The 27,351-nt window shown below is 50.0% G+C and overlaps 3 protein-coding genes and 3 pseudogenes across 3 annotated transcripts in view; 1 reads left to right on the forward strand and 5 right to left on the reverse strand.

Moving 5' to 3' along the window:
* The window catches only part of LOC149369585 (uncharacterized), a 123,134-nt gene that overhangs the window by 17,154 nt on the left and 78,629 nt on the right, over window positions 1–27,351 (forward strand). The gene's annotated exons all lie outside the window — the stretch shown is intronic.
* LOC149369588 (uncharacterized) lies at window positions 10–4,071 on the reverse strand. The gene is made up of 2 exons (XM_089559025.1): window positions 3,528–4,071; window positions 10–3,475 (listed from the first exon to the last, which is right to left on the reverse strand). The coding sequence occupies exon 2, from the start codon at window positions 1,074–1,076 to the stop codon at window positions 45–47; it is 1,032 nt and encodes a 343-aa protein (XP_089415151.1). The 5' UTR covers window positions 1,077–3,475; window positions 3,528–4,071; the 3' UTR covers window positions 10–44.
* Window positions 5,542–9,233, reverse strand: LOC149369589 (uncharacterized). The gene is made up of 5 exons (XM_089575949.1): window positions 9,168–9,233; window positions 7,670–7,726; window positions 6,216–6,222; window positions 5,702–5,870; window positions 5,542–5,635 (listed from the first exon to the last, which is right to left on the reverse strand). The coding sequence occupies exons 1-5, from the start codon at window positions 9,231–9,233 to the stop codon at window positions 5,542–5,544; spliced, it is 393 nt and encodes a 130-aa protein (XP_089432075.1).
* LOC149369590 (uncharacterized) lies at window positions 11,717–12,802 on the reverse strand (annotated as a pseudogene).
* On the reverse strand, window positions 13,532–14,348 carry LOC149369591 (uncharacterized; annotated as a pseudogene).
* Window positions 16,544–18,385, reverse strand: LOC149369592 (uncharacterized; annotated as a pseudogene).

Consider the following 27,351-nt stretch of genomic DNA (forward strand, 5'->3'; position numbering starts at 1 on the left):
GCCAGGCTGACCAGGCGAAGCTTACCGCGCCTAGTCTAGCCACCCTATTGCGCCGCTAGTAGCAGCGCCACATTTTCCCTGGCGGCATCGGTGCGCAGAGGGGTCACGCGCGCCCGAGGGAAAGCGCCTCGGTCTTCACACCTCCCCAGTCTAGCCACCCTAGCGTTACACTGTCGCATTATATGTCCTGATCGGCCACATCGGTAGCATTGAATTTGCCCCACCTGATTTCGCGACGGTCGTCCTGGAAACCTGCATGGAGCGGGCCGGGCTAACTGTTCAACGGCACTGGCGAGGGCCTTCAAGCTCTCTTGCAGGGCGTCAAACATCTCGGCTGTTATGACCCTTGCGGTTGATGCCTCATGCCTCGGAGGTATCCTGCTTTGGTGCTCAGGCGCAGTGGTGTTTTTTGAATCATTGGAGGTCGTCGCCACAAACGATGAGGCCGCTGTAAATCCTGGGAGGGGGTGAGTTCGCATGGCCGCCATGGCGTGCCGCGCCATAGCGCCTACGTGCGTCAACCGTTGCAAGTGCTGCAGGAACTCAGTCGGTGTTTTGGGGTTCGATATGGCTACCTTTTCCGTCATTTCTGGCCGCAACCCTCGCAACAGGTAGCGCACTTTTTCAGAGTCTGTCATTGAGGTGTTGGCCACAACACAGAGATGGAATACACTCACCGTGTACTCTCGAGGTGTTTCGCTGGGCTGTTGCCGCTTCTCTTGTAGCTGGATAAAAGCCCAGTCCCCGACATCTTCTCCGAAAAAACTGTCGTGGAGGGCCTGCTTCCACTGGTCCCAGGTTTTGTGTTGCTGTGTTGGCGACTCCTGTAACACGGCACTGTACCACTGGCGGGCCTCGTCGCCGAAAACGAAAGTGAGATTGTTCGCCTTTTGTGCGTCGGACCATCCTACTGCTTTCGAATACTGTTCGTAAAGACGAATCCAGTCTTCAATGTCCTCATAGGCCTTCGTGGAGAAATGCGGAGGGGGGCCATAAAGCCTCGGTTGCGGCTGATCGGTATCGGTGTTGCCCTCCATGCGAGTACGCAGAACACGTTCAGTGCAACCCTCTGTCATTAATTTCACGGCACTTCTCGACTTTGCTGCCTTTTTAGCAGCGACCGCAATTTCGAATAATCGGTCAAATCGCTCATTTAGGGATCTCGGTTGATATTCCCACTCATCTTGCCACTTTTCATTCGGGTTGATGCATGGTGGATTGCATGCTTTCGTTTGCTTCCGCAGTCGCAACGTTGCTGGGTTCGTGGTTTTTTTTTGTCCATGGTACAGGTTGAAATGTACCCCATACCTTCACCACTTGTCGCGAGTTTGATTTGCAACGGGTTGGTTGTGCAGCCCAGGGAACAGACCAGGGGTTTGCTTGTTGAAAGACGAACTACTCCTTGACGGTCCGACGGAGGGAAAAAACTGCTAGTGCAGCGGGACGCTGCCGCGAATGATTAGGAGGACTGACCAGAGGCCATGGAAGTAACGAGGGCTCTGGTGTGAACCACTGTTGCAATGCTAAGTCCTGGGGTCCGAGCATGGGGAATCTACACTGCCTCGGCCGGGAACCATCGGAGGGCTTCCGGTGGGTATTAGTGCTGCAACGCTGACTCCGACGGCCCACGGCGAACTAGGGAAGAGAGGGGTAGGGCCTATGCTTCCTTGTAGCTCGGGGACTACTACCTCCCGTCGCCCCCGACTGCCCGTTTTACACCCTCCAGATTGCACCACGGGAGTGAAAGGAGTCGTTAAATTCAAGGTCGGGTTGTTGGTCACCGTGGCTCCCCCTGTCGGACCTCACCACAGGCTGTTCGCGCTTGTTATTTCTTCTTCTTTAAGAGTACAGGTGGCGCTGCTGCGCTACAATGCAGTTCGCCAGACAGACGCAATATGAAAGTTCATGAAACTTGTGCTTGTGCTTTTAAAAACGAATTTTCGATTCTGATTCTGACTCACTGCAATGTGACTGCAAGCCGCTCTGCTGATGATATCGGCCTTCTGCGATTTGGTGGGTGGAGCACCCTATGGTAGACTAAGTTCAGCAGATGGTCGAACGAAGCCTTGGTCATTCTGCTTGCAATATTTCAAATATGTAACATTCTGACCTCATCAAATGTGACAGCAAACTAACATCAGGTGTAATATTCTTAGGCCATTACTGGCTTTCCATTTCACTGCAAAGTGGCTAGGAAAAATTAGTGAACAGCCAATTATTCCTTGATGTATAATTCTACGGCACAGCATAAGACAAAAGCCCACAATAGGCGTCGTCCTCCGCTGGACTCAAGAAGAAGACCAAGGGATATTGAATAAACATTTATTCACCAAAAACATATTTGGTCACTAGTTCTCTCCACACAAAAGGATGGGGCTTCACGACATTGTCTTGCCAAATGTCCAGCCTTTTCCATCAATAAGAAAAACAACGGTCAGTCCACACAGGATCTCTTGGGAGCACTTCAACATTTGTCCACATAATGGCTGGAGTACGTGTTGTATCCTTTCTTGTTTCAGTTTCGTTTCTTTCAGTGTACATATCGCCATCGTCATTCAATATGATTTCCTATATAAGTGGCTTGACTGTGACGAATAAAGGAGAGTGTTTCTGCATACTGCGCTTGCGTGGTCCCGTGTCATGCGCCTGGTCTGAACCAGACACCACAGTACGGTAGATTTCTACAAAATCTTCGTACTTTTTATTGACAGACAGAGTGTCACCACCTAGGAGCATCTTAACAGTTTCATAAGAGCTAGGTTCAATATTTGGCTCATTCCAAAGTATGACTTTGGAATATCCCAAAGTCCGACTGTCACAGTCTTGAAAAGGAAAACTGGTGTTCCTGTTAAAGTTACCCATTTGACCTGTATTCAAATAAAACGTACGTATTGCATGGAATACGTAATTTTTACCAGAACTAGGAGCAGAAATGATGTAAATGCAGTTTTTTTTAGGCAAACTTTTTTCCATTACTGCAAAAACTTTATTAACAAACTGTTTGACGTTACCATCAGTCTGTATTTCCAGTATAGTTTCCAACATTACCATACTTTCTGCAACAGACAGGTAAGTAGTCATGGGAACAAACACAGGGTTTGGCTGTACAACATCATAGTGATGACAAAAATCATCAAATGTCCAATAACAAAGTTCAGTTTCCCGTCTTCGAACAGCTAAGTTATATTCACTGTCTAGAGCACTGTAACTTGCAACTGGACCATTTACCCATTGTAGTACTCTGCAACTACTTTTAGGTGGAGATACACAAATTTGTTTTTCAAATTTGTATATACTAGCAACAGTTCCCACCTGGCTTCTCTTTTGTGGTTGTCATTTCGTTGAGCGCTTGTAGGAATGCTTGAAACGTCTGACTGCTCGTCTTGTCGGAAATCTCCACAGAGTACTTGAGTAGCAGAGGGCCATACCGGGTCCCAGGTGGCGTCTGGTTGGACGCTCGTTCCCATATTTTCACCTGCAAACATAATTGTTAGGTCCAACATATAAAATAAAAATAAAAAACTTACTTCCAGGAAGTGATGTCGACGGGTGCACAGCCGACTTCAAAAACACAGAACTGTTGGGGACGACGCAGCAGGTACTCAACGAGGTTGCAGAAATGTCTTTCTTTAAGCACTCTCCAGGGCTGAGACGGTCGACTTCGTCTCTTGATTCCAATTCCCTGTAATGGTTTACATCGGCAATAATTTGACGCCCATGGACAGACGTGGACGATGTGTGCGTGTCTGTCTGGAGATTTTCCGTATTCCTCACTGATAAATCTAGCGGCCTCAATGGCTTCGGCTCTACTGGGAAGTGAGCTAGGTAGCTCCAGCTGGTTAGCAGCACCGTCGCGTCTGTGAAGTGTAACAGTCCACAGTCCGTTTGGCTTTCGGGTTGTTGACAAGTGGTCGAGAAACATACCAATTCTTCTACCATCCGGGTCGGGTAATATGTCGTGTATAACACGTTGTGTTCCGCTAACGATTCCCTTACAGTGGGAATACAATTCCCGCAAACTTCGTCCTTGCCAGACTCCATTTCGCCACTGCATGGAACAAGCCTGGAACAGCGCCTCTATCGTCTCTTCTTATATAAGAACCGACCTCGTCCCACCACCAACACAACCCACATCAGTTATCTGCCATCTCGAGAACCGTTATCGGTGGCGCAACGTCTCAAGGACTCAGCTCAAGGGCTCTCGACGCTTATCACTGTCGCTACGGAGTAAACAAGGCCACACTCAAGAACTAAATGCTGGAACCGCTACCACTCTGTGACTTAAGAATAAAGAAAGGTTTATAAACAAGTGAGAAATAGCGGCATACAGAAGGAGGTGCCTATGTTTTAGTCAACGTTACTAGCCAGTGGGACGTGGTTTTACATATACACAATACGTGGTACTGCAGCAAAACAGATATATCAAGTTCTAAACACAAACAAGCTGTGATGCAAATTAATGTGATACAAAGCGCAAGTACGATATGTCTAGACGGCTGCACTGAAATAGCAACCAATGCAAATGTGGACGCGTTAAGCCGTTTGCCTCTGCCGAACTGTGTGCAATGAGCGCGTGCAACATCTCTTCTTCGCTTTTGCACTCAGTTTCCTTGACAGCATATGTTCCCGAGAAGCGAGCATGGCCCTCCTTACAAGTCCTTAAATCATCCCATCCTTGTCGTTAGTGCTAAGTCGTTGCGACACTATGCTATTGGTAAGACTCTATGCGAGACGCTAGGCGAGATGCTAGGCTGAGACGCTATGCGCTTAGTGCTACACAGCCGAGACGCAGCACCCAAAGAGACAGACAGTCCACCGAGGGAGCTGGGATAAAAAGCTGTTTAGTGGTAATGGGGAGCGCTTTTAAACGGTAGCCGAAGGGGGAGAGAGAGAGAGGTGCACGCGATGTCATGCACATTTGCCGAGCCGACGAAGCCGACACACAATGATCTGGTGTGATAACGATACAGCAGTTATGTTCTTTGAATTCCTGCTGTAAAATGCACGCGTCCCTAAGCATTTAGCATGGCCAAAGCCACTTGTGCGCTTCCAATAAACTGCTGAGACAAAACTGGGAGACGTGCACTGCGTTTAGTTACCTGAAGTATTTGAAGTGGTACTCTGGGTCAGATTGCTGAAGCTCCTGCACAAGGTGATGAAATTCTCCGAATGTTTTCCTTTTGTCAAATGCCTCACTGATGTACATGCTCATGCTCCTCTTTAGCTTGCGCCGATGATGATGCAAGAGCAATGCAATGGCAAGATTCTGCCTGGCGGGATATGTCCAAGCCATTTTGTTCCGCTCAAAGCTCCAGTCGATCTAAGAGAGCACCATAGGCGTTTGTTTTTGCAACCGTTGCGATATCAGTTGTATACACACAAGCGGCCAGCAAGGAAACGTGCTCGAGCGGTGATGCTGTCTGGTCAGATTCATACCCACCACTTTTAGTTGGCTGCCCACTGCCGTCGGTTTCTGAGGATGTGCTACAAAAAGGAAATATTTTGAGCCTTTAAGGTGGGAGCTGTACAAATACAGTAACCTCACCTGGAGTTTCTTGGCTCAGTCGCTGTACCAGGTGCAAGTAAAATGATGGGCGCGATGTGGTGTTCCTTTTCTAGAACCCTGCTGAGTTCTCTGAAATGGGCGAAATAATAATTGATATCTGTTAAAAGGACCACTACAACAATGATGTGCACTCACTCTTCAAACTCGCACGTCACGCAGGAATGGCCGGACGAGGAATTTTTCCCTTCGGTCCTTTTATATGCCTTCTCCAGGCTTTTCCACTTATTTTCTACTTGGAGAGGAGTGGCGCCATACTTTTTGTTGATAGCGTTTGCCAGGGATTGCCACAGCACTTTTTTTGGTGCTGCACGAGACAAAACGAAACGTCATACAAAGCATGCAGTGAAACAGCCCACATTTGAAGCAGTTCTCTAATTAATAAACCTCGGAGGTACAGTACAAGGTCGTCCACTCTTAGTTAGAACCTGCTAGCGCATAGCCGCACTCTTCAGAGGGCCACTGCATTGCGACACAGTCGCTCATCGCAGCAAAGTGGCAGAGGAGAAGGTGTACCTGGACGTGGTGTTTCGCGTCACCTGCCACTTCGCTTCGATGCACAGCCGTGTCGGAGGCAGTGACTCTCCAAAAAGCACGGCCATGCGCTAGCGCATTCTAACTTAAGTGTGGACGACCCTGTACACTAACTTACCAAGGTACTGTCGTTGCAAAAAAAGTAAGACACATTTGCAAACGTAAGTTTCACCTTGGTAGCATGCAAACTTGTTAAGCTTTCATCATTCATATGGACAGGTAGCCTACAAAATAAAGCAATGAAACTTACCGAAGTTGTCCTTCTTCCCTACGAGTGCCTTCATTTCTGAATAGCGCTCAATCAGAAACGGTGTGTTTCTTCTGGACCACAGTTCTGGCAACTTTTCCACTGCCTCCTGTGACGCCCAAGTTTTCAGCAAGCTTTATTTCATCAAGAGGGTTTCAAATTGGGCTAGTTGGAAGTTAACATGGTCAAACATAATTGCGCTTTTGAAGAGACGGGACAAAACAGGGACGACACAAACTCTTGTGCGCAAACTGTCAACTGAAGTTTTATTGCGATGAACACACATATATAAGCTTCACGTCATAACATAAATCACCAAAAAACGGAGTTAAGCAGCAGTTTTCAATCATGTCAACAAGCATCAAAAAAAAAAAAAAATTTGTCCCAGCTGATTGGATTACAATCGTTCACACTGATCCAAGAGTTGCCTTTCCTGTTTGGCCTTTCGGAGACTTGCGTCTTTCAACTTCAAAGCACTGTATGATAGCTGCCTTTTGTTTAGGTGGTAGCGTGTCAGTCTTCTTCTAAACTGCAGATTCTTCAGTCGCTTTGTTCTGCTCTTGCAGTTGAGAGATTACCTGGTGTTTTTCACCTTGGTCCTGAGGTGGCGTGCTGCTTCAGCTTTTGCTTTCATTTTCTTGGCAGACCTTGGTCGTATTTTTATTGCGTAAGCAATACTGCGCCAGGTTTCGAGTTGTCGCGTAGCTCCCGGCGGTGGCCGAGGTCAAACAGATGGAGCTCCGTTGCCATAGCAACCGTTTCAGCCACGCTCCATCAGGTGGCAGGACCGTCGCTGTGCCGCTGCCGCTGCCGTGCGCCTAGTCGTGCGCTCTCGATGCACGTGTTGTTATGTGGAGAGAGGGGAGAGGAAGCGGTAGGGAAACGGGAATAAATACACGCGTTCGCCTCAGCAAAACAGTTGCTGCTTGCTTACGCAACTTGCCCGGCTTAACCAGAGCTAAACCTCAGCTAATTTTTTGTTTCTTTATTCTGATTCTTTGTTCTGATTTATCAGAAGCTTCCTAAGGTATTTGCATTTTATGCCATTGCAGTGTTTCATTCTGTACTGCCATGTTCTTACGCGATGATGTGAATGGGAATTCTTCGAAAAACAGTGTCAGCAGCCTTCAGCAGAGAGGCTGGATCACCTGTGTTTTACCACTGCGATTGGAACACCTCACACAAACACTTCGTGCTTCACTGCACCTTCTTTGGAAACAAAAACCTCTTATGTTATTCGGCACAGCTAAGCACACACTATAGGCTACCTTTAATGGTTCTTCGCTCTACACGTGCTTTCCCCACCGACTGGACGGAAGACTTACATTCTTGTAGTCATACGAATGTCTGTCATCGACGGGTACAGACAGATCAGCGTCTTCCTGCAAAGGCGTTCGTTGTGGCTCATCCTTTTGAGACCTTTTTGATGACATTGGGGGCTGCAAGTCGGACCTCTCTTTAGGCTTCTTTTTTTGGAACCGTCTCTGGAAGGTACTTCGGCATATTGAGGATATTGTTGGAACAGCGCCCGGTAGAAGAATTGGCCCCCACATGCCCTGTGGCTAACATTGCCTACAGACTTACCTGGTTCGATCAGAAGTCGGATATTCACATTGTTTGCGGCAATAGTAATAACAGTACACGTGGAGAGGCAGCAACTCTGTGACAGTTAGGCAAGCAGTACCATATTCATAATTATTGACCTCTGTTTGCTGCATAGAGCGCCGTCAGCTAGGGACCAACTTTCGAGCACCCATGCAGCAAGCTTTTTTTTTTTTTTTTTGGAAGCACCTATGGATAGGCAACCATTACTTCCAAAATGGACCGTGAAAGTTATGAGCCACCACATGAACGCATTTTTTTCCACACTTGAACGGGGGCAGATACATCCCAGACATGAATTAAACAATGATTGTGGATGGAACAGCGCGAAATGAGACAGAGCTACAAATGAAGAAGGCACACAAAGGGAAGCACTGCTGGATAGCTATTCAGCATTTTATTGCACTTTCAACAAGCGCTTTGCCTTTGATAAAAATTTGAATGCTCTTAGCTGGCCGGCTGTTGGATTTACAGTGAAATGGGTACGTAAAAATATGAAACTGACGGCTGGGCTACCCCGTTGTATTGAGTCTTCTTTCAGTCGGACTGATATTTCAATGACGCTACTGTGCGGTAATGATTGGCATGCAGTGAAAAAAAAGTTGATGTGAGTTTAATGACTTTAAATTAGTTATTAAGTTGCAACTTGTAATTCCATGCCATCTGTGTGTTTATGTGTACAAGAGTGGGCAGGCGTGAACAGTAGCATGGGCCCAGTGCCCTTGACGATAGTGCTAGCACAGACTGCACTGGGCTTCATTGCTCATAACACCATGGTTCCAGAGCTTCGCGCTACATTGACTCACTTGTGTTCAGAAGCCAGAGTGGTTAGCTCGGAGATCACATTGACAGAGAGCTGAAAAAAAGCAATGTGTGTTGTGCTCTGATTTAGCTACTATGCTTACTTCTTGATTCATAGTCACACTGTTTCCCCATCCCAAACAGCAGTAATGCAAATGTGAATCAAGACTTGTGTTACTGAATAACCTGTTGAGTTGTTTGTAATTGGTTTGGTAGTAATTGCTTGCATATCCCAGATGAAAATGGAGGCCCAAGTTCCAGCTGGAAATGCTGGAAATTGCATTTTCCAGCTGAAAGCAGAAGAAATTCCAGCAGGAACTTTCAGACGCGCTCCCTTCACCACATTACGGCGATGCGCTCGGGCTTCAGCGGTTTGGCGACACGACATTTTTTTAACCCTTCTCTGGTCCCGGGAGTTACCCAGGAGAACAAGCTCTTCTGGTGGCAGCACACCAGGCTCCTGAAGCACTTGTTCAAAGCTTGCATGTCCCTTGTTATACCATAGAACAGCAATGGCAGTTGCTGTTTCCACAACAGTCCGAGAAGCGAACTTAGTCTGTGGGCATAGCAGCCAGATTTTGCAGTTGAGGGACTCTGCTACATTTTATGTCTTCCCCTGCAAGCAGCAAGGGAGGAGCTTTTCTTCGGTGAGGCGCTTGTATATACAGTGGAACCTCGATTATACGACGTTCAGGGGACCACTCGAAACCGTCGTATAATCCGGGTGTCGTATAATCGAAAATCAAAGAATTCCTCCCCCCCCCCCCCCCCCCCCCCCGGCCCCTCTTTTCGCGGCGAAATCTCGATGAAACGGGCGCGAGAAAAAACATTTTATTTAGGAAACATTCAAAAGAAAAATAGCTGCAGACAGTTCTGTGCCGCCAGTGTCGGAAAGCAGCAACACAAAAAGCGCCGTGGACGCCGCTGTCCTCGCTTCGGCGAGCGCGGCCTCGCCCGCTTATCTGTTTTTTCAGCAGCGTCCTGCGACACCCGTCTTATCTTTTCTCTTTATCTTTCCTCTGATCTTTTAACTCTCCTCTATCTGCACTTGGCAGCGGTGGTGGCTCGGCTGGAGCCAGTCGGCAGGCCCGTGCACTTTCCTGTTCATCCTTCTCTCAGTCGCAACAACGCGCAGGCGCGGCCTCCTCGGGACTCCGACTGCACAGGCTCGACGAAAAAGAGAGCAAGTGCACTTGGCGGCCTCGGCAAGGCTCTCTTCCGTGCAAAAAAGGGGGTGCTTAGATTCGCATGAAAAGGTTTTTTTCGGAAATTTTTTTCCGAAAATAGGGGTGGGGGGGGGGGGGGGGGGGTGCTTAGAATCGCGAAAATACGGTACATCCCGGCCTGCGTTTGCTGACGACCTTTTTTGACGGACCGTACGGTACGAGCCAGCCGTCGTACAAAGCGGGGTCCTTCTAAAATTTGCGTCGTATAACCGAGGTTTTTAATGCATTGTCTCTATGGGGGTTTTGCCGGGACCGCACAAATTCGTCGTAAAATGCGGGTCGTCGCATGACCGGGGGACGTATAATCGAGGTTCCACTGTAGTATATAGGCAGCAGAGCTAGTCCCTGTGCCTTTGTCAGAAGCGGGGTGTGGTCCGGTGCAGGCTTCGGCCCGTCGGTGCTTGCACCATGGTTCCGCTCCTTCGGAGGCAGAACTTGTGGCTCTTAGCATCATTTGTAGGGCATGAATGAATGTATGATGCCCAAATGGCACGACATGTTTTCTGAACATCGCCCCTGTTGCTAGTGATCGCTATCCGGTAGTCAAGTCAAGTCAAATTTATTTTCTCTCCGAGATGAAGAAGGGGGGGGGGGGGGGGGGGGGGGGGCGACGGAAAAAAGCTGCACATGTGCAGCTTGATGAAACCCGGCCCCGTTGAATACAGTTCAGCAGCATTCACAAAATATACAAAAGCCACTCAACGCGGCAACAAGTATTGTAGTTTTGCAACTTCTGTATCTGCCCATCCTTCAGCTTCTCACCACGTGGAAGAGGTGTCTTGAGTTTGCGAAGTGCAGTGCCTAGGTGCTTGGCCACGTGGTTGGTACAATCCTCCTTCTCGATGGAGGTTTCACTGTACACTTTTGCCTGAGAAACAGCAGTAAAAGCTTTGCTGTCCCCATCACGGGTCCGCATCCATATGTGCACTGCTGTCTCCGTTTCTATAGCGTGAGAAGAGCATTCAGCATTTTTCTCACAAACAGGCCCATGGTACACTTGCCATATTTCCTCTTCTTCGCTCCAAAGATCTTTGTGCCTACTGCATGCAAGACAGAAGTTTGATAGCACCTCAAAATCGAGGCATAAACCACTGTCTGCAGACACAGCCGTGCCAATGCCATTATGGCTTTTATGGCCCTGCTTTTGCCACGTGCCATCACACATAATGGCAACATTGGTGTCTAGGAACATCTACAAATGGTATCTTGGTTTGAACTCTCTTTCTTGACTTATGAAGGTAACCTATCTCTATTTGTGCTCTTGACTCATGGCTGAAGTAGCTCTTCACCATGTCTCTTGATTGTTTGTAGAGTATGCCAATAGAGGCCTGAGTTTGTTTAGACACTTCAACATCCTTGGACAGCCACATGTTAAAGGCCGTCTTAGAGCAGAAGATTCTCGCATCCACTCTGGTGTCTTCCCTCTGGTCGAATGCTTCCGCCTTTTCTTCTGGGGTGAAATAGTGTAGATACGATTTCTTTGCCAAGAAAGGTGTCTTTTTGGCCATGAGTATCATAGTACTGGCAAGGGGCTCTGGATCCTTTGTTCCTCTGGCATACCGGGCTACAACTCTCTTGTCACACTCCTTCAGGGTTTTTAGTGCTTTCACTGCTTCTCAACCAGTTTCCGTCTTGGGGAGTGCTAGTATTTTGCGCACTGAAACCATTATCAGGTTCTTTCGTTCGATTAAATTGGTGTTGTCCATTCTCTACATTTGTAGAATTAAACGTGCACCCACCAAGTCACCCACCATCTCTTTCGTGGGAACCCTCGCTTTCTCGCGTGTTTTCGGCAACGGCTTTCATGGCCGCGACATGAACTTTCCTGCCGATTGCAGCAAAGTTCTTGTGATGCAATGGCTTTGGGAGGCCAAGAATGCCACAAAATCGTGACAGCTGTTCGTGCCCGATGCCAATTGCGCGCAGCCGCCGCCACCTTCACGCTGACGGCTAAGCTGTTGGGAGAGCTCCCACTCTGATAGTCCCGATTTGCGCTGGCACCATCCGCTAGTTCACTGGGCACAACACGGCTCGAGGTGGGCACAGCAGAAAGTACCGATGCTGGACACTCACTATTTGCACAGTGCAGCTCAAGGAAAGCTGAAAGCCCCTTCCATTTTTCCGCCAATTCACGTGCTACAAGAGTACAGGCACGGCACGTTGGGCACGCAGCACCGCTCACCAGCACCGTAAGCGCGCTGATTTCACATATCGCAGCACTCGTAGAATGTCGGTCGCATGCTGCTCTATCTTTATTGAACAGTCCAATCTTCACCTCTGAGGCGCTAACAAAGCTCACCGCGGCATCGATTTCGTCCTAGTGGCCGTTGGCCTGGTTAGGGCTAACTGGTGTCAGGTGACTGCTTTCCTCCGTCGCTTTTCGGTGATGTTTGCGACGGCAACCTCGGTATGGGTTCTTCGTTCGAGACTTCCGAGCTTGGAAATCGCGCTTCTGCATGTCGCTCATCACAAATGAATTAAAAATGCTGAAAGTGTTGAAAGGCCGCAGAGCTCGATCCAGACTCCATAAAATCCGAAAGCAGAGGAGAGCAGGAGTTAGGCTTCGCCACAGCATGGTATCAGTCTGGGTCAGTGGAGGCCTGGCGGGACTTGCAAATCAGAACTGCCCCGTACGGTCACAGCTCCATACCTGGAGACAAGACCAGAGACACGCTCTTAGCCCACTGGTCAGCGTCGGCGGCTGTACGCCCCCGAAAGAGGTTGAAAATCCTCCCCGGCGGTATCTTCCTCTTCGCCTACTTCTGCTGCTTCTGCATCCTCCTTGGCGCGCACCCCACTGGCACATCGGTGCCCTTCTGGAACGTCCATGTAGCGTTACGTTCTGGGTTGGCGAACACTTGTCAGATGTCAAATTAAATAATGGTATGTAGGTTATTTTGTCCAATCGCTGATGATCTTTCTGCCAAAGTCGGAGTACTCCAGTAGCTTGTGCATTGATTCCAGGTGACTGTTTGTTGTTAATCCAATGTACTGCCAATAGCAGTATGCCCCCTTTGCATGTGTTTTCTCAAAACACCTGATGAGGCTATTCTGCTCTTCCAGCTCTTTTAGAGCAGGAAAAAATGTACGAATTTCGCATTCTTAGGTCCTATAAAGTTCAGGTTAAAAAAAAACAATATGTTATTTAGAGACATCGCTAACTTAGTTGAAAATCCCTCAAATTACACAACACGATGCCGCGAACACTGGCACGTTCCGCATCTGTGCACAAACTATGGCTTTGAAACACTTTACTAGGCTTTGCCATACACATTAAATAAATTTAAAGTTACACAACAAAATATTACCAGCTATTCTTTTTCTTCTAAAAGATTAAAAGAACTTTTTTTCTAATGCACCTGTATATCTATTGCATGAGTACCATTATAAAGTGAACATATAATAATGTCTTGTATTGTTGTATTTGCACAATTTTGGTTGCACTGCACTGCTTCTGGCTGATTTTTGTTATCTGTTATCTATTTAGTGTAATCTGTGTTTTCTGTCCTGCACTGGCGAGTATAGAAGGGTAATGGGAGCTTTGTCAAGCTGCTTTTGAGCGGCTTTTACTCCCATACACCTCAAACATGTATGTAAACATGCTTGTTTGAAATAAACTCATTCTCATACTCAACTGAGCTGTCACTGTTTGGAATTAATGCTAACAGATGCAGGGAGCAACTGTTGAAATTCTGTCTCATCTTTGCACTGGTCAGAGTGCGTAACATGTCCTTTATTGTACTCCTGCAGTCTTTGCGCATGACTGTATTAAGGCACATGCTCCAGTTGTGTAGTACATGCCAGCCGCAAAGCAATCGACCGTTCAGGGGACCCATCACCTGCTCCCATGCATTGCCATAAGTTGGGGCATCGTCAGACATAAATGCCTTACTCTGTGTTGTGTTTGTTTTTTCTTTGACGGCCTTGAAAAGCCTCACCCTGGTGCCCATGTTCTCCCTTTTTGAAATAAGCAGGCACACGGATTACCAGATCCGTCTTCAGAAATTGTGAGCAGGATTGTCAGTTGGAATTTGTACTTATTTCTTCCGTGGGTGAAGTCAGTGCACAGTTCCTCTGCCCCCAACTTAGAAAGCAATTCTTGTTGTGGGAGCGCTGTTAATGCTAGTTCAAAGTCACCGTCGTGACTGTTGGGGGTCACCCTTCTTCCTGTAACATAACAGTGGTGAGTCATTTTCTGTCAACTCATTTTCTGCCCCTAGACCCCTTTCTGCCCTTTCTTGTACCCATGACTCAGCACTTTTAAAATTGTTTGAGTCTCTGCCCTGCTTTGCCAATCCTAAACTTATCTGCAGTGTTGGTCTGCAGTGTTACGGAGGTCCTTAGTGGTCACTAGTTGCATCTGTGGGCTTGATCCACTTGTGCCTGCTCAGATGTGCACGATGGTTTTTGCTGGTACTCCTTCTGCTAACTGACCTACAGATTGTACAGAAAAAAAAAATCTGTAATGGTTTAGCATGGTTAAATCTAGTGGTACATGAAAGCTTCTCACACATGGTTACACCTGGTAAAGCTGTTTTTATTGAAAATCACTGCTTTCCTAGGTAATTGCTACGAAGACACTTGTATGGTCAGAGTAGTAGTTAGTCTTGGTTTCAGCTTGGTTAATTTGCAGTTTTGACTGGAGAGTATCTCTCTGGAAGATCAAGTCTATACAGGAGTTCCGCTGAGTTGTACACTTTAGTGGAGCTGTGGCTAATTCTAGGTCAGATCTTTGGTTCACGCTTTGGATGAAAGCAGGATCTCGCTTGGGGTCTTTGTTAAAGTCTCCCATGACCAACTTGAGTTCATCTTGACTTGACGTACTTGGTACTATGGGGTCACTCTGCGTCCAGCCGGCCGGGAAGGCGAGCTTCCATGCTGGCTACACGTAGGCGTTTACTCATACGCGACATGTTTCCCCAACCCGTGGCGCAGAGTCGCAGCCACGGCAGGTTCGGACGAAATAGGCAACGGCAGAGGACGCTAGGAAACAGTTTATTAACCCTAACGCCAGGTAAAGCACACTGTCCGATAAAATAAGGTTCACTAGCTCACGAAGTCGTCGTCGACCGCGTTGGGTCGTCCAGGGGTCGCGGGCAGGATGGGGTCCGTCGGGGGCAGCTCGGAGGAGCACCGCGGCAAGAGAGAGAGTTCCTGCCGCGAGCTCCTCCTTTTAACCCCTCCACATTGCCCCCCTTGGGCAATCGGTTGGACTCAAGGTACAACATACCCCTTCCCTACGGGGCCAGTACTTAGTCGTGACATCACGTCCGAGTTGGAAACGAGGAGAGTGGCCGGGTGCCTCCTTTCCCCATGCCCGGCGTTGCGCACGCCAGTCTCGTGACTTGGTGCGGGGGCGGTGAAGGATATCTGTGTATCCCACTTTCTCCCCTCCCTAAGAAGCCTGCTGAACAGAGAAGCAGGCGCAACATGATTTTATTCAATCTTTGTGGACCAGCCGGGGGATTCCAGGCATCGCACACGACACGAGATGACGCTGCCAACAGTAACAGTGGCTGGTGTGTTGCACGAACACCTTGGGCTGGCTACGCCGCGAGGAGGCTCACTGGTGGCGATGCTGGGGCTCCCGCCGCAACCGACGGCGAACCGTGCGCAAGTACGCCAGCCTCTGAAGACGGGTTGTCCTGAAGAGGTTGACAACACTATCGCGTGAGGCGGCCTGCTGGGCCTTGTACGTGGCCTGCAGCCAGGGGTGGGCCGTTGTCGTTGGGGGCAGTGGCATCCTCGTCCGGCAGGGGGTCATCCAGGCACAGGTTATCCAGCGCAGCACAGGCTCCAATTATGAAGGCCGCTTGCTCCGGCTCGTAATGGAGCGTCCGGTACTTCTACAGGCACCGGAAGCGGCTCTTCAGCGCGCCATCGGCGCGCTCGACGGTGGAACGCATGGAGCCGTGCGCTGCATTGAATAGCCCCTCTGGAGAGGCCGGACTGGGATGCCCTGGCACAGGTGTAAGCAGCCAGGGCTACAGAGGGTACCCACTGTCCCCTGTAAACCAGAAATGACGTTCAGTTAAGCATGGCCTTTGTCGTTGTCACTCTCAACACCCTTGATACAATAGAACATTCATAGCAGGTAGCCTACAGTCAAGCTTTGCTGAACTTGACAGTCATGGGAGTGCAGACAATGCATAATTTAGATGTTTAAGGGAGCACCGTTGTAAGAACAGCCTAACTTCTTACTGATATAAATGACGACAGAAGTGTAATACCGTCGTCTGCCTGCTGCCTTGGCTTTGTAGGCAGCAAGTAAGCACTTGAACAAAACCTGTGTGTGTTGTATTTCACCGGCAACAATTAACACAACGACGACAATACACGCCAGCGTCTGTATCGTATTGCAACATGCTTTCGTAAGCGTAAACATGCCGGATTTTTTCAGCTTCCGCGCATGCATGTTAGCTCCATATATGTAACCGAGGTCAGGGGGCTTTCTTACTGCTTACCGAGAAGAAACTCCCCGTCTGCCAGCAGGCCCTGCTCCACCACCTCACGGCGCAGCCACGAAAATGCATCATGGTCCGATCCAGGGCAACGGGGGTCGATGGCAGAGATCCGCATTGTGGAGTCGCAGACCTGAGAGAAAACAGCAGCACAAGCTTAGTTGTGAACGCCCGCCGTCGAGGCCCGAGCTTGCAGCCGAACACATGCAGTAAAAAAAGGAGAACAAAGCGTACTCACTATCATCGTGTTTAAGGCGTAGTAGCCCTTGCGGCTCCAAAAGGCTGCCTTGTGGGCAGCATTGCCCCGCGGCGTCTTGATGGCGATAAGGGTGCCATCCACACACCCAACGACGCCAGGGATGCTGCCGTGGCGGAGGAAGCCCTCCTTCGCCGCCGCCTTCTCTTCAGGGCTGGCCGGGAAATGCACCCAGCCCTCCCGCGACCCCACTTTTACTATAGCCGCTGCCACCCGCCGCACGCACTTGCTAACAGTTGGCTGCGCGATGCCAATGCTCGCCTCGCTGCCCACGGCGCCCTGAAAACCCCCGGTCGCGAAGAAGCGCAGCGCGCACAACACTTGACGCTGCACAGACAGCGCGCTCACCAAGCACCCTCCCAGTTCGTCCTCCAATTCCTCGCACAGCCACAGTGCCGTCTCCTTCTTCAGTCGAAATTGTCGACGAAATAGCTCGTCCGGCAGGTCAAACGCATCTTCGAGCACCCTCCTACGCCGTTGCTCGCGAGGCCAACCGCCGCTCAACACATGATAGATAGCCGCCATTTTGCGTCTGAAAACGGTTTGAGATCGCCCGTTCTAGTCTCAAAAAATCGTCTCAATCGGCTCACATAATTACGCAAGCAACGTCAACACTTCTGGCACACTTATGATGTCGGCCGGTGATGCAAAAAACCAATATGGCCGCTGGTCACGACTGACCAATAGGAACGGGGCAGATGAGACACTTTTTGACACTTTCCGATTGAGACGATTTTGAGCGACTCGTAATTGCGCCCCAGATGTCTAAGTGCATTCCTAGACTGTCCTCGGCGGACGTGGCCTCCGACGCTCCGTCGGTCGCCGGCGGGTCCACGGTGACTAGCACGGGGGCCGCGGACTCGGGGTCCGGGGCCAGGGTTGGGATGTCCAGGGCCGCAGGCGCTGCTGCCGGGGGCGAGGGAGCTGCCGCGGCCAAGGATGGTCGGCCCGGGTGGGGAGCAGGGGTGGCGCTGGTGTGGCGGGCGGCGACTTATAGGAGCCATTCAGCAAATTCAGCATCCTGGCCCGCCGCTCCACCATCTGACGGGCCGCTGCGCTGGGGCCTGCCGCCGCCTGCCGGTCTTCTGCCGGGGCCGGAGTCCATGTTGTAGCTTGTGATAATGCAGGGCCCCTGCCTCATGGGACCTCTCATGTATCACCATTGCCCCGCACGGGTACAGCTGGGCGTCCGTAGGCAGGGACGCACCGTCTGCTCCCTGGTCCGCATCCGCGACGGTGCGCCCCCGAAAGAGGTTGAAGAGCCCTCCCGGGGGCATATTCCGCTTCGCCCGCTCCTGCTGCTTCCACGGCCGCCACGATACGTAGCCCACCGGTGCGTCCCGGCCCTCTTGGTACGTCCAGGTCGCCACGTCCCGGGGCGGCAAACGCTTAACTGATGGCTGGACCAGGGCAGGGTGCTCCGAGCTGCGGGTGGGCGGAGTCGACGGCAGGCAGCGACGGAGCGGTGAGAGAGCCTGCAGGGGGCCCATGGGCCCTGGGGCGTCCCGGCCCAGGCGGGGTCAGCTGGCTGCAGCGCGGCGATGGCCGGAGGTGGGGGCCCAGGTGCCGTGGGGGAGTCCGTCCGGGTCCCAATGGGGTGGCCGCCTGGTGGCGGCGATGCGGTGACTGACGTTGGGGGCCTTGGCTGCCGGTCGAGGGCGACTGGCGGCGGTTCGGCGGTGCCTGCTTCTCCATCTGTGTCGGGGAAAAGGTCGACACAGATGTAATTCTACTCTCTACTCTCGACAAGTTTACTTGCCGACAAGTCGATAAGTCTACTATCGACAAGTTTAATACAGCAGGCCTCACCGTCTTGGCTGAGAATCGTTGGCAGATGCTTAACGGTGGAGATGGCTTGGCTTACATATACACAGATCTGGGCATTTCGCTCTTGGTTCAGGCGTCTTGCCAAAGCTATAAGCTGCCCTGGTAGCGGAACCACTGTGTCTTCTGACACACCGGTTTCGATAAATGTTAGCTCTTGGGAAGACATGAGTAGTTTGTCCCGGCAGATGTCTTGCACATGTAGAACGAAGGAACAAGCGTTAAGCATAGCCACAACGGTCTCGTTAGCAGAGTCTTCGATTATGGTTCTGCATCGGTCCTAGGCAGTGTCCAATAAAGGCTGGTCACACGACTAAGCGCGACATAGACCAACTTCTGAGGGTGCGGTTTACTACAGTCATAGAGCATGGTGTCAAGCGTTCCTCCCTGTGATTTGTGAATGGTCCTCGCACTGGCTGGAACGAGGGGCAACTGCGTCCTCTTTGCAAAGATGTGCTTAAGCACTTTCCCCTTCAGACCAAACTGCATGGTTAGAGGCTCGATGGGTATCCAACCTGCATGCCATTGCTGACAACCTAGCTTGCGGTCAAGTTTAGGCAGACAGTTTAGCCAAATTTGCGACACATTTCCGTATATGTCGTGTTCAATTTCTTGTACCGTCCTGACCATGCTGTTAATCAAGCCGCCGGTGACGTCCATATTCTTTAGACGTCCATATTCTTTAGCAGCATATACGGCTTGTCTAAACACAGCATTACACTGGATGGTAGGTTCCCACTGTCAATGCGGCTTGGTTCTTACATCTTTGTACTCATCTTAAAACAGCGCGATACACAGGACGAGAGAAACAAGAGACGACACGAGCGCAATCTAACAACTGAGTTTTATTTCTAGAAGGGTTAGTTATATACGCACCAAACACAACGATAAAACACAGACACATCGTGATAGCCCTCACAAACCCGTACGCGCATGTAGCGGACTGCAAAAACCGCCTCATTCAGCATCTTAGCACATGACAAGACCCTGCAATCATCCTGTCGCCACACATTCCCCCAGAGCTCGAATCTCTTTATCTACCAGATTAATGGAAGGCGAGGCGACACATGTTCCAGTCTCCTGGCTTATCAAAAACGCCTCAACTAACTCCCTGCAGGTCCTATCTGGGTGACAGAACAAGATGTTAGTCCTGTCCAAATGGGGGAAGCAGTCTTTACATTTTCGGCAGTGCAAAGCCAGGTTCGAGGACACTGCCCCTTTTACTGACCTGCGGTGCTCAAACAGCCGCTCATTAATACAGCGGCCTGTCTGGCCGATGTACGTCTTGCCGCAGGAGAGCGGTATCGAATAAAAGACTCCAGTGTTACATACGACCAGTGGTTTCTTGTGGGAAACTGTGCATTCATTTCTTGCTTGGTCGTCCCGGCACTCGATCTTCCTCCTTACCGCACTGCACACTCTGCTCAGCTTATCCTTCGCTGTAAAAACCACTTTCACCCCAAATCTTGAGCCTACCTTCTTCAAACGGTGGGACATGCCATGAACGTACGGAATCGCCACGGTTCTTGTAAGCATGCCGTCTTTTTCTTTTGCTGGACAAACGCCCCTAGTCAATATCCTCTCGGATATTTGAGCCAGAGCCATATCCGGATAACCAGCGTCCCTCAGTCTCTGAACCTGCCCCTGGAAGCTAGTCTGAACCCTATGGGAGCACGATTTTCGCAAAGAAGCCGTGAGACATGCCGTCGCTATTCCCGCCTTGACCAACCTTTCTCTCGTCCTGTGTATCGCGCTGTTTTAAGATGAATCCATTCCAACTTGCCCAGTTTTCTGTTCTAGTTAACCACATCTTTGTACTGCAGTCTTTCGTATTCCTCTGGTGCGGTGGCCAAACACATCGTCCCTGGCGGCATGTTGAACCTTGTTTCGGCTTCCTTCGGCTTGCCAAAATTTACATCGCTGTTGCTGTAGTGGAGCCTCACAGCATCAGAGCACTTTGCCGAAGCCTCTTCTTGGGTGACGAACCGGGAGTTTAGCACTTGGGCTTCTTGTTCGGTGAAAGCTTGGCCGTTCCCAATCTTGGTCAGTAGAGAATAGAAGAAAAAAATCACTCTTTTGAACCACCTCCGTTAGTTGGAAGTAAGATAGGTGATGCAAGGCCACGACTTCAGTGTTGTATGCCCAGCCGTCGGTCTTAGGCCTTATATATACCTCACTGGCTCGAACCACCTCCGTTAGTGGGAAGTAAGACAGGTGATGCCAGGCCACGACTTCAGTGTTGTATGCCCAGCCGTCGGTCTTAGGCCTTGTATACCTCACTGCCTCGGACCGCCTCTGTTAGTGGGATGTAAGACAGGTGATGCCAGGCCAGGACTTCAGTGTTGTATACACAGCCGCCGGTCTTAGGCCTCTTGTATACCTCACTGGCTCTGACCGGAGGCAGTTCAAGCCAAGCCATGCATCACAGTCTCTGTCTCATGGAATCGCACCGAGTTCTGGTGCTTCCGATTCTGCGTCTTCATCCTGTTCTGCCGCAAAAAGGGTACGTTGAAACCGAGCTGCCGCCGCCCTGGCTTTTGCGACCATTTTTCTGTATCCTGTGCCAGAACGGTGAGCATAGCTGACTATGGATCCATTGGCCACAATTCCTGCTGGACCATCACAAACAACAAATTTGGTGTGTTGGGCAGCTTCAAACCCCAACAACGCCGCGATTGTGTTGCAGAAGAGGTGGGTTCCAGGTCCGATGGACGCTGACCAAGGTGACCGTGTCGACAAAAAGAGATCTGGGAGGTAGTGGTAGTAACAGTTCTCTACACCCAATTCCTCTCCTGGGCGGATCATTTTCTTGAGCTCGTCAAACAGCTGTGTGGTGAAAACCCAATAGTAGACTTCTTTTGGTTTGCAAGGAATCGCACTTGCCGCCCTTTGTACGTCCCCAAGCACGGTACGATCCTTCCCCCGGCACACCAAGGTTCCAGTACGAAGAATTCTGGCCTCATGGTTCACACATGCGTGCAGAAACATACCCGCCGCTGCAAGCAACATCCGAAGGGGCTTATGGCCAGACCAGGCGCCGTAGTGAGCCCAGTGCGCCAGGTAATCGTCAGGCATGTTATAAGGCTCCGGCATCATCATCTCCTTGAAATGGGTTTTCAGTCGTTCAATGTACTCAGGAGTTCCACCCCGTGCTTTGGCATTTAGCAAGCGGTAATTCAGAGCTATGGCCGTGGCAATCGTGATCCTTGGCGGATGCTCTGTTTGTGTTACAGTGATCCGTGACAGTTGGTGTCCCTGTTCTGTCCGGTTGGCACTCAGGAGAGAGAGAGAGGATTTATTTCGTCACCTTCCCGTCCTATCATCTGATTGAATGAAACCCAATCAGCTGGGAGTTTCACATTGAGTGACTCCAGATACATTGCCAAGAACCAAGCCGCTCTGTCAACGTCTAGGTCGCCGAAAAGTAAACCACCATGTACTTGTTTTGCTGCGGATCTCCACACATGATGATGTAAAACCCACCGAACGGGTCTCTCATCTTGGAAGGCCGTACCTCTGAGCCGGCGCTCCACCTGTCTCAGCATGTGCGCTGAGAATGCTGACTTCGTCATTTATGATGCAGCGCATGTCTCTGAAGAGGATGCGGAACGTGTTGAGATTGCTCAGCTATGGGTCCTTTTCCTCCCTTCTGTTTGTCACGGTGATCTCGAAAGCAGAATGAACAGTGACTCCGGTGAGAACGACGGCTGCCTAGCCCGTTGGGGCACACGCTATGTAAGCAGTTACGCCCAACGATTCAGAGTTGCCGTAGACCACTCTTCGGCTCTTAAAGTGTTGGTTGTAGATATCCATGACGAAGCGGAGAGTGAAGGTCTTTCCACATCCAGCAGGCCCGGTGAAGAAGATCTGCAGTGGCTTCGACTCACTGTCCGTGACGCAGTGATTCACATCTTCGAGAAGCTTTCCTTGCCTATGGTTCACCATGCACATGCGTGTGTAGAAATCGTGTAGTGGCATGCAATCGTCTCTGCGCCGAACTCCAGGGCACGTCGATTTGAGAACGGCCGTTTTCAGCCCTTCGAGTTCCATTGGGCCGAGATCGGCGTTGTCGCCTCTTTACAGTAGCAGTTTTGCGTTAGTGGGACATATGTTCCACCTCTTTTGTGCTATGGATTCATTGCAGGAGAATGCATATTCATTGAAATGATCATTCGCGAGTTTAATAAACAGTTCCTCCTCCGTAAGGATAAATTTCCATTGCACTTCCGTCTCATACCTTATAAAGAGTTGACGGAGTGTAGCTTCAAAATATATTGACATTCCAATACAGTGAACACTGCATGCAATGCACAAACACTTTGTACAACAGGAGTGGCTAACCTACAAGTGCTCTGGCCTCATCCTGGGACATCCTCCGGTTGCAGACTTCATTGAAGTGTCCATAGTGTTTCTTATGCAACACTACATATACCTTGCCGTCTTTCTCTGTGACCTTCAGAGTAGCAAAGCAATGTTTGCCAATTTTGCAGCTTCCATACCCCTTTTTCTGCCTTTGGCGCTGTGCTGTGGGAAGCTCTTTGTGTGAGCCAGAACAGTGGCAGTGCAGTTGGTGTTTGAAAACCCTTGGTGCACATTCCTTCCTTCCTGTTGAAGCTATAAAATGGCAGCATGTTTCGCGTTCTTCTCCTGTGAGCTCTGCCGAGCAGAGCTCACTAGACTGCTCTGCCACCTGCTGCGAGACATCTTTCTCTGTGACCTTTGGAGTAGCAAAGCAATGTTTGCCAATTTTGCAGCTTCCTTCCCGCTTTTTGTGCCTTGGGCGCTGTGCTGTGGGAAGCTCTTTGTGTGAGCCAGAACAGTGGCAGTGCAGTTGGTGTTTGAAAACCCTTGGTGCACATTCCTTCCTTCCTGTTGAAGCTATAAAATGGCAGCATGTTTCGCGTTCTTCTCCTGTGAGCTCTGCCGAGCTGAGCTCACTAGACTGCTCTGCCACCTGCTGCGAGACATCTTTCTCTGTGACCTTTGGAGTAGCAAAGCAATGTTTGCCAATTTTGCAGCTTCCTTCCCGCTTTTTGTGCCTTGGGCGCTGTGCTGTGGGAAGCTCTTTGTGTGAGCCAGAACAGTGGCAGTGCAGTTGGTGTTTGAAAACCCTTGGTGCACATTCCTTCCTTCCTGTTGAAGCTATAAAATGGCAGCATGTTTCGCGTTCTTCTCCTGTGAGCTCTGCCGAGCAGAGCTCACTAGACTGCTCTGCCACCTGCTGCGAGACATCTTTCTCTGTGACCTTTGGAGTAGCAAAGCAATGTTTGCCAATTTTGCAGCTTCCTTCCCGCTTTTTGTGCCTTGGGCGCTGTGCTGTGGGAAGCTCTTTGTGTGAGCCAGAACAGTGGCAGTGCAGTTGGTGTTTGAAAACCCTTGGTGCACATTCCTTCCTTCCTGTTGAAGCTATAAAATGGCAGCATGTTTCGCGTTCTTCTCCTGTGAGCTCTGCCGAGCTGAGCTCACTAGACTGCTCTGCCACCTGCTGCGAGACATCTTTCTCTGTGACCTTTGGAGTAGCAAAGCAATGTTTGCCAATTTTGCAGCTTCCTTCCCGCTTTTTGTGCCTTGGGCGCTGTGCTGTGGGAAGCTCTTTGTGTGAGCCAGAACAGTGGCAGTGCAGTTGGTGTTTGAAAACCCTTGGTGCACATTCCTTCCTTCCTGTTGAAGCTATAAAATGGCAGCATGTTTCGCGTTCTTCTCCTGTGAGCTCTGCCGAGCAGAGCTCACTAGACTGCTCTGCCACCTGCTGCGAGACATCTTTCTCTGTGACCTTTGGAGTAGCAAAGCAATGTTTGCCAATTTTGCAGCTTCCTTCCCGCTTTTTGTGCCTTGGGCGCTGTGCTGTGGGAAGCTCTTTGTGTGAGCCAGAACAGTGGCAGTGCAGTTGGTGTTTGAAAACCCTTGGTGCACATTCCTTCCTTCCTGTTGAAGCTATAAAATGGCAGCATGTTTCGCGTTCTTCTCCTGTGAGCTCTGCCGAGCTGAGCTCACTAGACTGCTCTGCCACCTGCTGCGAGACATCTTTCTCTGTGACCTTTGGAGTAGCAAAGCAATGTTTGCCAATTTTGCAGCTTCCTTCCCGCTTTTTGTGCCTTGGGCGCTGTGCTGTGGGAAGCTCTTTGTGTGAGCCAGAACAGTGGCAGTGCAGTTGGTGTTTGAAAACCCTTGGTGCACATTCCTTCCTTCCTGTTGAAGCTATAAAATGGCAGCATGTTTCGCGTTCTTCTCCTGTGAGCTCTGCCGAGCTGAGCTCACTAGACTGCTCTGCCACCTGCTGCGAGACATCTTTCTCTGTGACCTTTGGAGTAGCAAAGCAATGTTTGCCAATTTTGCAGCTTCCTTCCCGCTTTTTGTGCCTTGGGCGCTGTGCTGTGGGAAGCTCTTTGTGTGAGCCAGAACAGTGGCAGTGCAGTTGGTGTTTGAAAACCCTTGGTGCACATTCCTTCCTTCCTGTTGAAGCTATAAAATGGCAGCATGTTTCGCGTTCTTCTCCTGTGAGCTCTGCCGAGCTGAGCTCACTAGGCTGCTCTGCCACCTGCTGCGAGACATCTTTCTCTGTGACCTTTGGAGTAGCAAAGCAATGTTTGCCAATTTTGCAGCTTCCTTCCCGCTTTTTGTGCCTTGGGCGCTGTGCTGTGGGAAGCTCTTTGTGTGAGCCAGAACAGTGGCAGTGCAGTTGGTGTTTGAAAACCCTTGGTGCACATTCCTTCCTTCCTGTTGAAGCTATAAAATGGCAGCATGTTTCGCGTTCTTCTCCTGTGAGCTCTGCCGAGCAGAGCTCACTAGACTGCTCTGCCACCTGCTGCGAGACATCTTTCTCTGTGACCTTTGGAGTAGCAAAGCAATGTTTGCCAATTTTGCAGCTTCCTTCCCGCTTTTTCTGCCTTGGGCGCTGTGCTGTGGGAAGCTCTTTGTGTGAGCCAGAACAGTGGCAGTGCAGTTGGTGTTTGAAAACCCTTGGTGCACATTCCTTCCTTCCTGTTGAAGCTATAAAATGGCAGCATGTTTCGCGCTCTTCTCCTGTGAGCTCTGCCGAGCAGAGCTCACTAGACTGCTCTGCCACCTGCTGCGAGACATCTTTCTCTGTGACCTTTGGAGTAGCAAAGCAATGTTTGCCAATTTTGCAGCTTCCTTCCCGCTTTTTGTGCCTTGGACGCTGTGCTGTGGGAAGCTCTTTGTGTGAGCCAGAACAGTGGCAGTGCAGTTGGTGTTTGAAAACCCTTGGTGCACATTCCTTCCTTCCTGTTGAAGCTATAAAATGGCAGCATGTTTCGCGTTCTTCTCCTGTGAGCTCTGCCGAGCAGAGCTCACTAGACTGCTCCGCCACCTGCTTCGAGACGCGTAGTGCCGATGAAGACGATGATGATGGTAAACTCTTCATCAACTCCAAAAAATAGGGGAACCAGCCTGAAGACTGGTTGCATTGTATTAGAGGAGGTCGACAGGGACCCCTTGGGACTCTGCGGCCTTCAATGCGAACAGGATGAGCTGGTGCTGTTGGGACAGCTTGGTGGTACGCAGGAGGGACTCCCATGAATCTACAGCTCCCGCCAGAGCGTGCCGGAGAGCCGTGCCATACGAGAGGTCAGGGGGGAGTTGCGCAAGACGTATGTTTCTCATTGCTGAGTCCACCAGGACTGCATGCCTGAGTTTACCAAAACAGCGCATTTGCACTGCCCTTGGTACCACCATGCTTCCCGGGAACTCCATTGTTGGTGTTCTACTCTCGCTGACAGCCAAATACCGAGGAGGACTTCGACAGATCCCCCGTAAACAGCTGTACTGATGGTCTCATATTGGTTTACATGAACACATCTCTCCTTACCTCTCTCCCCATGGGCCACGCTGTAAAGCTGCCATGAGTCTGGAAACGTGGCCACATATTTCCGATATAGGATGGGTTTGTCCCAAGGCCTCATTTTCATCTCATGAATGCTTGCACCAAGTTTAGGGCCCGAAAGAACACCACAGCCAATCAGCTAAGGAACTTCCCGAGACTCTAGGTTTGTTTGAGTAGTAAACATTTTGCTTAGCACTATGCAGAGGAGTGCAACGCTTCTTTCTTTGAGTACAGAAGGCTTTGCCATGTTGCGTACAGCTAATATCGAGAAATTAACTGCACAAGAATGCAAAGTTTGCATTTTTACTCTCTTCAAGAAAGTTTACTGGCACTTGCAGGTATTGCAAATGTTGCGCCATTAAGAACAGTGTGAAAAGGGGACAAGAAGATTAAAGGGTCTCCGCAAACAGTGACTGTCAACTGCAGTTTTGTACTTTGGAACATGTAGCATTGACAACGTTGGAATCGCAGCAACTTACAGCATGAAAATGACCGCAACTAAGGTGCCATTATTGCCATCTTATCCCTCAGGCAAACCCCTTCTTTTTGCTCTTCAAGAAAAGGGTGGCTGATACATTCCTTTCTTTGAAATAATGTATGGCAGACCGCAATCACAGCGATACGCTTTCAGGTGGCGATAGTCTGCTGCCTGTTCCGACACCTCTGATGCCCATTGAGGCTCCCGGTCAGGCAGGGTCTACCCCCCTCCCCTCCAGTAGAAATAAAACCAAGAAATAATTAAATAAAATTTTGTTGATGCGGAAGTGTATGTGCATGTTCATGAAAATGAGCAGCATAGTCATTTCAAATTTAACTGTCCTGTGCTTTTCCATGCCAGAAATGGTCCATCATTCATTTACACAAAACCAGCTTCCCTGGTTGCATGAACAGTACGAAACCGGAAAAGGACAAGAAGGGGCACACAACAAAATGACTGACTCGCCCAACAAGCTTCAGTTCTGCTCACACTGGTTCTTCACAGTAGGAGTTTGTA

The sequence above is a fragment of the Amblyomma mixtum genome, chromosome 1, assembly GCF_055824585.1.
Source record: "Amblyomma mixtum isolate Tamu chromosome 1, ASM5582458v1, whole genome shotgun sequence".
NCBI classification, from domain to species: Eukaryota; Metazoa; Arthropoda; class Arachnida; order Ixodida; family Ixodidae; genus Amblyomma; species Amblyomma mixtum.